The following is a 13,085-nucleotide window of genomic DNA, read 5'->3' as shown; positions in this document are numbered from 1 at the left end:
GACCGCTTGACCACCACGACCAAGGAGTTCTCAGAGGAACTAGGGGGTTTACCCTATTTTTGCCGCTTAGGTCAGTGGGTTTGTAAATTTGAAACAGTAATGACCATTTTGAGTTGTAAATAAATTATAAATGGTTTTGATGGGCCCATGAATAGTTTTATGTTTTAAATAAAATATATCCTTTCCTTTTGATTGGTTTTCTACCTTAGCCTGTTAATAATACCTAGAATCACGTTTTTAACCAAAGGACTCGGGTAGCGAGTTAAATTTCCAGTTCACCGTATTTGTTCTGGGATAACCAGGGCGTTACAGCAGTGGTGGCCAAGTGAAGGCATACGACATGTGGGATGGGGTCCTTGAGTGTTAGAACATGGTAATTAAGAATAATTATGATTTTGTTCTGAATTTTTAGTTTGGTAAATTATTTTTAATTTTAGTTCAAAAAACTTTGATCAAAACCGAGTTTATGGGTCTATTTGAACTATTTTACAAAACACATGGTCTAAAAAATAATTTTTCGAAACACAAGGTTCAAACAAAGAATGTAAAAAAATAAAAGGTTAAAAAAAAATATAAACCCTTAAAAATATCATGTTAAGCCAAGTGACAATAAATTCAGTTGGATTATCATTTATTATATATGTAAGATTAATTTTGAGTGTTGCTATTTGACATCTTAAGGTACCTAATACCACATGAGGTGACACTCTATAATTGATTAGCGATACCCCATAATACTTATTAAATTCAAATAAGTGGAACTCGATATTAAATTGTACTAATATCAGTATACCACCTAATTATGGTGTTGGACACTAGTGATAGCGCTCGGTTGCTGCCTAATATGAGTTTGTTCTACATTAACACATTATTTTGATTTTGTCCTTTCGGCCAATCCAATTGAGTTACCACCAATTGGGTCCGGCCCCCACAGATGGTACGTTGGAAATGAATGTCATCATTAATTAAAGTTGTACATATGTATATATATATATATAAGTGATCAATAATTTAAGTTAAATATTTTAGACTTTTTATATATATTTTTTTAATCTTTGGCCGGTTTGGCAAAGCATCCATCACACTACAATATTAAATATATAAAGAAAAACCCACAAGGATGGGGCAAGATTCTTCGTATAAACCCCTTTATTTAAAAATAAAATAAATAGAGATAGAATACTTAAATTTAATATATATTACACTACATTATTAAATATATCCAAAAATAAAATTAAAAATATTTAAAAAAATTACTAATATGTTACAAAAGCAAATAAAAAAACATGTAAAATAAATAAGGACAAATATTATTCTCGTCCCTATCCCGTTTAATATGTGAGGTTAGAAAATAGCTCCTGTCCCCGCTCCCGCTCCCGCCCTATTCCTCATTTAAGCGGGAAATTCACGTCCCATTAATTAAGGACAAATCTCTATTTTCATGGAGAAAATTTTCAACCTACCCACAACCACTCTATGAATAATAATAACAATATTTTATCTATAAAGTTGTAAAATTATCATATACCCTCTCCCCATGATATTGTTAATCAATAAGTACAATAATAACGTGGTTGAATTTTTTTTTGTTCGTATGATACCAAATTCAATGTTTTCCAATTGTCTATACGTACCATACTAGCTACCAAATTTTGACCAAACTTGTAATTACCGATCATTGAAGCTAGCTATACATATAAATAAATATATATATATATATATAATCAAGAGATTATGAAAGATAATCAAGAGATTATGAATAACATACTCAAAATATTTTAGACCATGTTTTTATCATTCTCTTTATACGTACCTACCAATCTTCAATTCATTGTTCCTAAAATATCCTCATCATTATAAGCAAAACAAATACATTAAATTATACATACAGTAGAAGATTCAGACAAAAATGGACCACTCAACGAATGCATGCAATAATTTTCACGTGCTCAATTTAATTTGAATAATAATAATAATAAAGTGTATGGTGAGATATGAATGAATAGGATAAGCTTATTATCCATAACTCTCTCTATAAATACCTTGGAAATAAGCCTCTTGTTTCCACATCTCAAAAGTATTATATATATATATATAATCACTCGATCCATCTTCTTCACTCACTACAATAATTAAAAATGGCGTTCATGAAGGTTTTTCTTGCTCTGCTTTTGTTGGCTGTGGTGGCTTCAACAACTCATGCTCGTGTTGATTTTTTGGGGTTGATTTCGGACAATAGTGCTCCCTTTTGTCCAGTTGGTATGTATATATATATATATATATAGATATTGAGGAAATTAACTTATTATAATAAGATCATAAATTATCTATACCTTAACCCTGGTCTCCAAACACTAGGAGGAGTCATGACAAAATTTAATTTTTTTCACCCTTTTATAACAAATATATATATAATAGCATATTTTTTTCTTTCTATATTTATAATTTTTTTTTGTATTTACAAAAAAAAAGACACATTATTCTAAAATTAGAGTATTTTATTCTCTTATATTATAAGTTTGGGTGGAGGAAATGAAATTGAATGATAAGAATAAAATAGAATAAAAATTAATATGAAGACAAAAAAATTGGTAATTTTTTTATGAAAATTATTGAGTTCTTTTCATTTACTTATTAACCCCAACCAAGCATCACATGAACATTAATTCTTTTGATTATTATTGGTCTTGGTTATGTTGGTTCTTGACAAGAATCATGATCTGATTCCATCTAAAAATAATTTAGTAATTAGTAGAATTACTCATGTTCTTATTAATGGCTGAATATTTTTACATTTGTTCCATGTAGGACACTATACTCTAATATCTCCCTCAAGATGGTGACTATATTTTGCTCACCAGTCTTGAATCACAAATTGTTTTTCTCAACTATAGCTTATTTTATTTTTTTATCTCGAGTGTCTTTTTGTACTATATGCGGATCTCGTGCGACTTATCGCTTGCTATTTTTGGATCTTAAATGTCTTGTTGCGCTATGCGTATCTCATAATGCAACTTACTGATCTTCTTTTCTTTTTTTAATTCTGCTCACTATTTGGATCGGTGTGGATCGAAAGCCGGCTAAGAATATAACTCATGATACCATAACAATCAATGATTAGTGAAGTTAATTACTCGTGTTCTTGACTCAATATTCTTTACACTCGTTGCACGTGGGACACTATACTCCAACAATTCTTATATTTATACAATACATGTATATATATATATATTGATGAAGTGATGTTGTTTGTATGTATAGGACCAACGAAATGTGCTAGCTGTACTTGCGAAGTGGAATCTGGGAATCTTAAGTGCGTTCGTAGAGACACAAGAAGAGGTGCTTGCCCATCAACCTGCGGCAATCCATGCATCTGCGACAGATCAGCCTGTCCACTTTGTCAATGCAGCTACGAGGTCGTAGGATGCCCTAGAATATGCCCAACAACCACTTCGACTACTGTGTTCGAAGATATTCAACTAATCACTAATTCATCTTAGTCATAATATCTCATATGTATCATCATCTACACATAGCTAGCTCTCTTTCATATATATATATATATATATATATGCATGCCTCAATCATACATATGATATTGTTGAGGTTTTTAAATAAGTGAATAAATGTAAGCTGGCTATACCTTATCTTTTAGAATAATAATATAATATCTGCAAGTTATTATATAACAATTATGATGATGTGGCAACATAATGACTTTGTATAGCAAGTCACCAACAGGTAAATATTTTTTTTCAACATTAGTTTTGAATTTAGTTATTTTTTTTGCATAATTAATGTTGTTTTCAACCAATGAGAGACATTAACTATATTTAGAAATTGACATGTATTTGAAAATTTTCATAACAAATACACGTTTTTCATCAATTAACTCTTCTAAAAATTTGAAAAAATAAAAATTTATTTTTAGAAAGATTAATTAACAACTATAAATATGGACCATTGATATTAATCTAATAGATAATATTAAAGTAACTATCCATTGGTAGTAACCATTAAGAGTGCACCCATATATTTATATATATTTATACATTCAACTCGTCAACACATAATGCCATGGTAAAATAAAATAGTACCCATTAACGAGTTAAAAAAACTGTCACCTTTTAACTAGTATATAAATTTATTGGAATTTTCTTAGGTAGAGGTTGCTCTTACCGTAAGGGCATTTTCTATTTTTGGTACTTGAAAGAAATTATAACCTATTTAGTACTGCTGTCTGTTTCGCAGTTAAGTCTGCGTACATGATGTGAAATTTGCTTATAACTTGGGTACTTTTACCTCATACATCTCTTAAATTGGGTAATTTTGCTGCAAATATCTCTTTTATTGGGTAATTTTTCCTACGTTTGATAGACAAATTTAATGGTGAGAATTGACGGTTGTACCAAACTACACCAAAACATAGACGAAAAGTATTTTCGTCGCCAAAAAAATAACTTGAATACTTAAATGCTACAAACTGCAAATAATCCTAAATTTAAATAGCAATAACTTCTTATTCAAGCACACACTACAACATATTTTTGAAGAGTCATATCTATGATATATAACATAAAATACAATTATTAATAACAAAATTTTAAACAAAAAAAATTGCCTAATGAGAATTCACTACAAAAAAGGAGACTTTTGCCGGCGCAAATTTGCGCCGGCAAAAGTATGGTTTTGCGCCGGCAAAAACTATGGAGTTTTTGCCGACGCAATTTTGCGCTGGCAAAGAATTGCGTCGTATCTCCGTCGCTAATGTCACTTTTGCCGACGCAAATATAATGCGCCGGCAATGGACTTTTTTTGCGACGAAAAAATACGCCGGTGAAAATATAAATGCGCCGGTAAAAAAATCTGTCACGATATTGTGGAAAACACTTTTAGCGGCGCAATAATGCGCCGGCAATAGTTTAATTTTTTAGTGGCGCATTTTTGCGCCGGTAAAAGTGTATATGTGAAGGTAAGATTGAAACTCTTTGCCGACGTAATTTTGCGCCGGTAAAAGTATTTTTAAAATAATAATTTTTATTAAATTATTAATATTATTTTCAATATATTAATATTAATTAATAATTTTCAATTTTAATATATTAATAATTATTTAATTTTTTAGTAATATTATTTAATTAGAAATAAAAATAAAATTAAAATTTTATAAATAAATAAACAAAAAATTACAACTATTAATATTTATTGTCTCCACCAAACATTAAAATATAAAAGTAATTTAGTAAAATAAATGTCTCATAAATTAAATTTTAAATAAATAGAAAAAAAGTTCTACAAATGAGTACTGGCCGCCTCATCATTCCCGCCCCCATCAGCATCATCGTCCTCGTCCGAATCCTGGTCTGGTAAGTCAACAGTAAAACCAGGAGCCAATTGACCAACCTGCTTCAACAAAGCACTGAGCAGGAGATCTTGACATCGTTGACGACTCTCAAGTTTAGTCGTATGCTTCTTTAGGTTCTGATTTTCTAGCATAATGTCCTGATTTTGCTGCAAAATGGTGTCCACTTCAGGTGGCAATTGCCCGGACATTTGAGAAGTTGACGAAGATGCTGCCCTCTTTGCGCCAATTGCCTTCAACCTAGGCAACCCCCCAAACCCTTTCTTATAACGCGAGCGGGGTCCAAGGACATCCGTGACAATATCCATATCAGGCGGGAAATGACCGTCGACATTATCGCCGACACAAGAAGCAGCAGATGATGCAGGGGCCGTACTCTGCGATGCTCGACGTTCGGTCATCTCATTCTGCACAATAAAAAGCACGTATTTCGAATTCCAATATAACATTATTTGAAAACCTAACTTATAAATTTTTAATATAACAACATATAAAATATAACTTTATTATCTATCTGCCAACATCCTATCATTAATGACTGCAGACCAGTGACTGAAAAAGAATGTAATTAATTTTGTTCCCGTATCAGGGAGCAAGTGGGCTAAAGTAAATTTGGTCATGAAAATCCATATCTGAATCAAAATCATGAAGATGTTGTTGATATATACGGTAAGTGCAGTTAATTCCATTAATGAGGAATTTACGTCTCCAAACATATACATCAACTATATTTACATGTTTTTGATTCAGATATGGATTTTCATGACCAAATTTACTTTAGTCCACAAGCTCCCTGATACGGGGACAACATTAATTACATTCTTTTTTTATCTTAGTCCACAATCATTAATCATAAAAATATTGGCACATAGATTATAAAGATTTCATTGTTAAAAATTTAATTAATAATTAATAAATAATTACTAATTGACAACAACAATTAATAATTAATATTTATTAATTATTTACTAAACTTTTTTAAAGTTAAATGATCATAAATTAGTTAAGGTTATGCAACTTACATGTTTTGTCGCCGCTGCATCACTAATCCACTTATCCTTCTTCTTGTGCAGGTGCTCGAATGTGTCGATCATGCTCGGGAGCTGGCCAGTAGATGGGTCCATCTAAAAAAGCAAATTATTTAAACATTGTGACATTTATAATATTTTCGTAAATGTAAGGATATAAGTTATTATAATTTACGTGATCATAAACATGGGCAACGATGGATTTGGAACCGTGTCCTCCTGGTATGGTCATTTTAGCTCGAGCTTCTTTATTTTTCTTCGATATACGCTTCAAAAAGAAAACAGTACTCATTAATCTAAATTGTAATTTTATAATTAAAAATTAATGTAAAATGTACGGCATACCTGGTGAGAATCAGAAACCCAAAAATCACACAGAACTGCCCAATCAGAAGAAGTGATCGACACAAAAGGTTTTGACTTCGCTCTCTCATTGTCCACCTCTCCTCCAACATCTACCCAGTGTTTCTTCATCGTGTGGCGCCAATCAGTCAGATGTTTTTGCATTTGTCTTACCATGGCATCGTTGATTACTGGATTGTCTTCTGGATAAATGAATTTTTCCTAAAATCACAATTAAAATTGGAATTTGTTAAAATATTTTGAAGATAGACAAAATATTTAATAATGAGTTATTAAAGGTTTAAAGAATGCTTACAGATAGTCTCTTTCGAATAACTTCGATATCAGCTGGTTTTACTTGTTCCCAAGCTAGTGTAGTTGGGGGTACGGTGCTACGCAAATAACGAGCCATAGAATTGTTGAACCACTTGCCGTACTTTTGAATAACTTTTCCAGTTTCTTTATCAAACTCTACTTTCAAATGAGTAACTTTTTTGATGGCCAGCTCCTTCTCGATATTGGCACCGTAATAAGCTCCCCTGCCTCTCTTGGAGCCACCACCTGTGTCATTACTTGTTTCGGCCATTCTACATTAAAATATTCATTAATTAACTAATTCAAATTATGTATGTCTATTGTTTTTTGTTATAAAATTAACATTTATTCATTATGGTATTTCCAAACCTACCCTATTCCGACCTAGTGGATCCCTTGGAGATAGTAAGAAGTCATGTACTTCTCCTCAGTTTTTTAAAATGTTTATCAAACATTTAAAAAAAATGAGGAGCAGTACATGAATACATTGTCTATCCCCAAGACATCCACTAGGTGCATCACTATTATTTTTTGTTATTGAATTAACATTTTATTACTTATTGTCTTTCCTAACCTACCCTATTCCGACCTAGTAGATCCCTTGGAGATAGTAAGCAGACATGTGCGACTACACACTTTTTCAAAATATTTCATCAAACATTTTGAAAAAATGAGTAGCAGTACATGAATACATTGTCTATCCCCAAGGCATCCACTAGGTGCATCACTATTATTTTTTGTTATTGAATTAACATTTTATTACTTATTGTCTTTCCCAACCTACCCTATTCCGACCTAATAGATTCCTTGGAGATAGTAAGCAGACATGTGCGACTACCCATTTTTTCAACATATTTCATCAAATATATTGAAAAAATGAGTACCAGTACATGAATACATTGACTATCCCCAAGGCATCCACTAGGTGCATCGCTATTATTTTTTGTTATTGAATTAACATTTTATTACTTATTGTCTTTCCCAACCTACCATATTCCGACCTAGTAGATCCCTTGGAGATAGTAAGCAGACATGTGCGACTACCCATTTTTTCAACATATTTCATCAAATATATTGAAAAAATGAGTACCAGTACATGAATACATTGTCTATCCCCAAGGCATCCACTAGGTGCATCACTATTATTTTTTGTTATTGAATTAACATTTTATTACTTATTGTCTTTCCCAACCTACCCTATTCCGACCTAATAGATCCCTTGGAGATAGTAAGCAGACATGTGCGACTACCCATTTTTTCAACATATTTCATCAAATATATTGAAAAAATGAGTACCAGTACATGAATACATTGACTATCCCCAAAGCATCCAATAGGTGCATGTGTACCTATATCTAATACTATCATTAATTAATGATAATAAATAAACTTTTCATTGAATTAAATAAAAAGTTACATACACTTGTTTAAATTACATATCACTGTCCTCGTCATCACTAACTACAACATCATTACGAACATCACTATCACTATCACTATCGACTAGAACATTATCGTCATCCTCATCGTCTTCATACTCGACCAACGTGTCGTCTTCAAATTCAACTTCATCATCGACAACAAATTCATCTGAACCTTCGCCAACCAAATCATCAACGTTGTGCACTTCAGTGGCATTGACATCAACCCGATCATACTGAAGATTATCAAAAATTGGAAGTTCTACCCACAACTGAAATGAAGAAGAATTAACTTCTTGCAATATTGGTATATCATTTGTGGTCTCAGTATCATCAACATCGGAATTTGTGAAATCCCATACATTCCTTGGAATGTATTCATTAACGAGCCTCCAATCATCCCCATTTTTCACATCTCGAAGATAATACACCAACTTCGCTTGAGATGCGAGAACGAAAGGATCATCTTTATAACATTCTTCTTTCACATATACGCTCGTAAAATTGGATTTCACTTTAATTCTACTTGTATTGAACCATCTACACTTGAATAGGACAACACTGTAACCCATCAAGTAGGACAATTCAATTACTTCTTCCAAAACTCCATAGTAGTTCACTCCTTCCTCACTTGGCACCATTACACCGCAATTTTGTGTTTTAAGCTTCATATCACGACCACGAGTCACAAATTTCACACCATTCACTATCATCCCTGGATATGAATACACGGTGCCGCTTGATTTGTTTGCGAGAGCATACAATTCATTATTCACTTCAGTAGGTGTTGACTCATGCAAACCGTTCACCTATCAACATTAACATTGAAAGTTAGTTTTGGATTGACTAATTGGGGTTTCAGAAAAGAATTGACTAATATACATACTCTTTCTTTGAACCACTGAGGAAAATCAGTTTTTTGTTGAACTTCAAGATTCAAGCCCCCCCGTCTTCTTAATTCATCCATATGCTCACTACAAATGAACAAAAAAACTATGATTTTGGCATTTACTCGGTATATAAACCAAACATCATTATTGAAAAAATACTAGAAAACACACCTAAGGTACTCCTTAATTTCGGCACAATTGTTCAAGATATACCACTCAGCCTTTTGCTTTAACTGCGGATTGAGGAGCATATTTGATTTCTTACCAAATGGACGACCAACAGCCTTATAAATAGAATATTCCCGATTTGGTTGGGATTCAACGCGATCGTCATTCCTCTCAGGTCGATTGAATCGAGTCTCAACCCCCCGCAGGTACATTGAGCAAAAGGTTAAAGCCTCGTTCACCACGTAAGCTTCTGCGATTGAACCTTCAGGACGTGCACGATTTCTTACATATTGTTTATAAACTCCCATCGAACGTTCAATGGGATACATCCACCTAAAGTGCACGGGACCGCCAAGAATTGCCTCTTTCGGAAGGTGCAAAACCAAATGCACCATAATATCGAAAAATGCTGGAGGAAATATCATTTCCAACTTGCATAAAATAGTGATAATGTCTGTCTCCATCTTCTCAAGGTCTTTCACATTCAAAGTCCGTGCACAAAGTTTTTTGAAAAAACCGCACAACTCAATAATTGGCTTCCGAACTTCCGGAACCAAAAACGACCTAAGTGCGGCGGGCAACAACTGCTGAAACAACACGTGGCAATCATGTGATTTCAACCCAGTTATCTTGCCATCATTGACATTGACATTCTTCGAAAGGTTTGCAGCAAAACCGTCCGGGAATTCAACTGACTTCACAAATTCACAGAAAACTCGACGCTCCGGGACACTGAGGGTGTAACTGGCGTGCGGTTTCTTCCACTTGTTTCCCTCTTTGCGGAGGTGGAGTTTTTCCCTAATTTTCATGTCTGCTAGATCAAGTCTTGCCTTGTCAGTGTCTTTAGATTTTCCCTCTAAGTTCAACAAAGTTCCCAAGACACTGTCGCAAACATTCTTCTCAATGTGCATTACGTCCAAATTATGCCTCAACAATAACTCCTTCCAATAATCAAGCTCGAAAAATATGCTCTTCTTCGACCAATTAAGTTCAATCGGAGCCCTTTTGCGTTTCACACCACCAAATTCTTTGTGTTTCCCAGGATGTCTAATCAGCAAATTCTCTAATTGCTTCAAAACATCATCACCGGAGTAATGTTTCGGTGGTGGCCTGAGTTCCCTGTTACCGTCGAATAGTGCTCGTTTGCTCCTCCATTCATGATCCATATCAAGAAATCTCCTATGGCCAATGTATGCAATTTTACTTCTAATCCCTACAGAGGGAGTTTCTTCATTGCATGTGGGACACGCCTTGTACCCTTTTGTGCTCCACCCAGACATCATAGCATAAGCTGGGTAGTCGTTAATGGTCCACAAGACTGCTGCACGCATATTGAACAATGTACTATTGTATGCATCTCTTGTCTCGACACCATTCATCCATAACTCCTTCAACTCGTCAACCAAAGGTCTCATATAGACATCGATATCTTTTCCAGGTGAAGAAGGACCTGGAATAAGAATAGACAACATTAATGACTGTGGTTTCATGCACTTCCACGGCGGCAAGTTGTATGGGACAAGTATTACAGGCCACATGCTGTAAGAGTTGCTCATGTTCCCAAAAGGATTGAAACCATCTGTAGCCAACCCAAGCCTAACATATCGAGGTTCGGCTGCGAAAGATGGGTACAACTCATCAAGGTGCTTCCACGCCTTACTGTCAGCGGGGTGCCTCATCACACCATCTTCCCTTGGCCTTTTAGAATAGTGCCATCTCATATCCTCTGCAGTATATCTGGAACTGTACAGCCTTTTCAATCTCGGCGTCAACGGAAAGTACCGCATGACCTTATGGGCCACTTTCTTCCCGTTCCCACGATTATCTTGCCAGCGACACTCACCACAAACCGGACAGAATTCCAAATTCGCATTCTCCTTCCAAAACAGTGCACAGTCATGCTTGCAAGCATCGATGGACTCATATCCCAATCCAATACTCCGCAACTTTGCCTTCGCCTCATAGTTAGACTTAGGTAAAATTGTTCCGTCAGGCATAGCGTCGACTAACAATTCCAGCAAACCATCAAAGTAATGATTGCTGCACTTGTTAATTACTTTGAGATGCATCAGCTTCACCAAGAAGTTCAACGCGGAATACTTTCGGCAACCCGGGTACAGTTCACTTGACATCTCCTTAAATAAATTGTCATACTTGTCGCGATGTTGAGGATCATTATAGTTTCCATGGGGAACGTCATCTTCAGCGTAAACATCCTCCAGGATATCCGCTATCTCATCTCTATCATGATCTCGTACCACAGCTGGTGGCGACGGCAGCGCCTCTCCATGGTAATGCCACACTTTGTAGGACTGTACGATGCCATTGTTGAATAAATGCATCGAAATTGCATTTATAGGCTGGAACTTAACATTCCCACATTTCTTGCACGGACAGCGAACCAAACCCCGATCGTTCAACTGATTTTTGGCGATATCGAAGAACTCCTTAACACCATTTCTATACTCCAGAGACCAACGATTCCTCGCACTCATCCAGCTTCTGTCGGTTGCCATCTTTAAGCGAAATAATTAAGAAAATATTAATAATTGTCTTAAAATAAGGGAAATGATAGTCAAAGTATTTCATGACTGTTTGTCTCCCTAATTATCACTAACTGATAATAATATCCTATCTCTGGCAAAAATAATTATTTATAGAGATATTTCCGGCTAAATTACTCAAACTTACAACTTACTAACACTTAAATGACACGTGACACCACATGATTGGTACACATTATTATTATTATTATTTTAAATAATTTTTCATAAAAAAAAACATTTTATATTTTTTATTTTTTTTAAAAAATCCAATTTATTGTTTTCCAATTTAAAGGTAACAAAAAATAATTTTTTTTTTCATTTTTTACAAAAAAAAAATCAAATTTGCTGCTTTTAATCAATTATTTAGGATTAAGTAAAAAAAATATTTAATCTTAAATTATTGCTTAGATTTTAAACAAAATTACTTAATCTTTAATTGAAAACAAGTAGACAAAATGATAAATAGGAAGATTTTAATAATAATAAATTAAAAATTTTGAGGATATTAACAATATAAAATTAAATTTTAAAAAAAATGTATTTTTCATACTTAATCTTAAGTTGAAAAAAATTTTGAATTTTTTTTTAAAAAATGTAAATTTTATTTTTTTGTTAAATTAAAAAATATTTTAAGAATAATAACAAATTTTATCAATCATGTACTGCCACGTGTCCGTTGACTAGTCTACTTTAACATTTACTTATTTATTACTTTTAATTTAAAATTAATTTAATTATACATTAATCTCCATTTTGTAATTTTTTATTAAATTCTTTAATTTGTATTGGATTATTTACTTAATCAATAATAATTTTATTATATTTATATTTTATTAAATCATTTATATTTTTAACTTTTTCAATTACAAAACATCTAATATTAATGTTAAAATTAATTATTAATTATTAATTATTATGATTGGTAATTTTATTTTATTTAAATTATAGTTAAAAATTATTTTTTTGATGAATTTTTAATTATACTTAAATATTTATTTAATTAATTATTAAAC

At 33.1% G+C, this 13,085-nt stretch overlaps 2 protein-coding genes across 2 annotated transcripts; one reads left to right on the top strand and one right to left on the bottom strand.

The window, feature by feature from the left end:
* Positions 1–2,067: 2,067 nt before the first annotated feature.
* On the top strand, positions 2,068–3,692 carry LOC133834235 (Bowman-Birk type proteinase inhibitor-like). The gene is made up of 2 exons (XM_062263774.1): positions 2,068–2,259; positions 3,262–3,692. Exons 1-2 carry the CDS (start codon positions 2,139–2,141, stop codon positions 3,498–3,500), a joined length of 360 nt encoding a protein of 119 aa, XP_062119758.1. The 5' UTR covers positions 2,068–2,138; the 3' UTR covers positions 3,501–3,692.
* An 863-nt stretch (positions 3,693–4,555) lies between these two features.
* On the bottom strand, positions 4,556–9,865 carry LOC133777827 (uncharacterized). The gene is made up of 4 exons (XM_062217576.1): positions 9,530–9,865; positions 9,355–9,442; positions 9,074–9,277; positions 4,556–4,561 (listed from the first exon to the last, which is right to left on the bottom strand). The coding sequence occupies exons 1-4, from the start codon at positions 9,853–9,855 to the stop codon at positions 4,556–4,558; spliced, it is 624 nt and encodes a 207-aa protein (XP_062073560.1). The 5' UTR covers positions 9,856–9,865.
* Between the last annotated feature and the right edge of the window lie 3,220 nt (positions 9,866–13,085).

Source organism: Humulus lupulus, chromosome 5 (genome assembly GCF_963169125.1).
Source record: "Humulus lupulus chromosome 5, drHumLupu1.1, whole genome shotgun sequence".
Lineage (NCBI taxonomy): Eukaryota > Viridiplantae > Streptophyta > Magnoliopsida > Rosales > Cannabaceae > Humulus > Humulus lupulus.
This window is presented reverse-complemented; position numbering and strand designations above follow the sequence as displayed.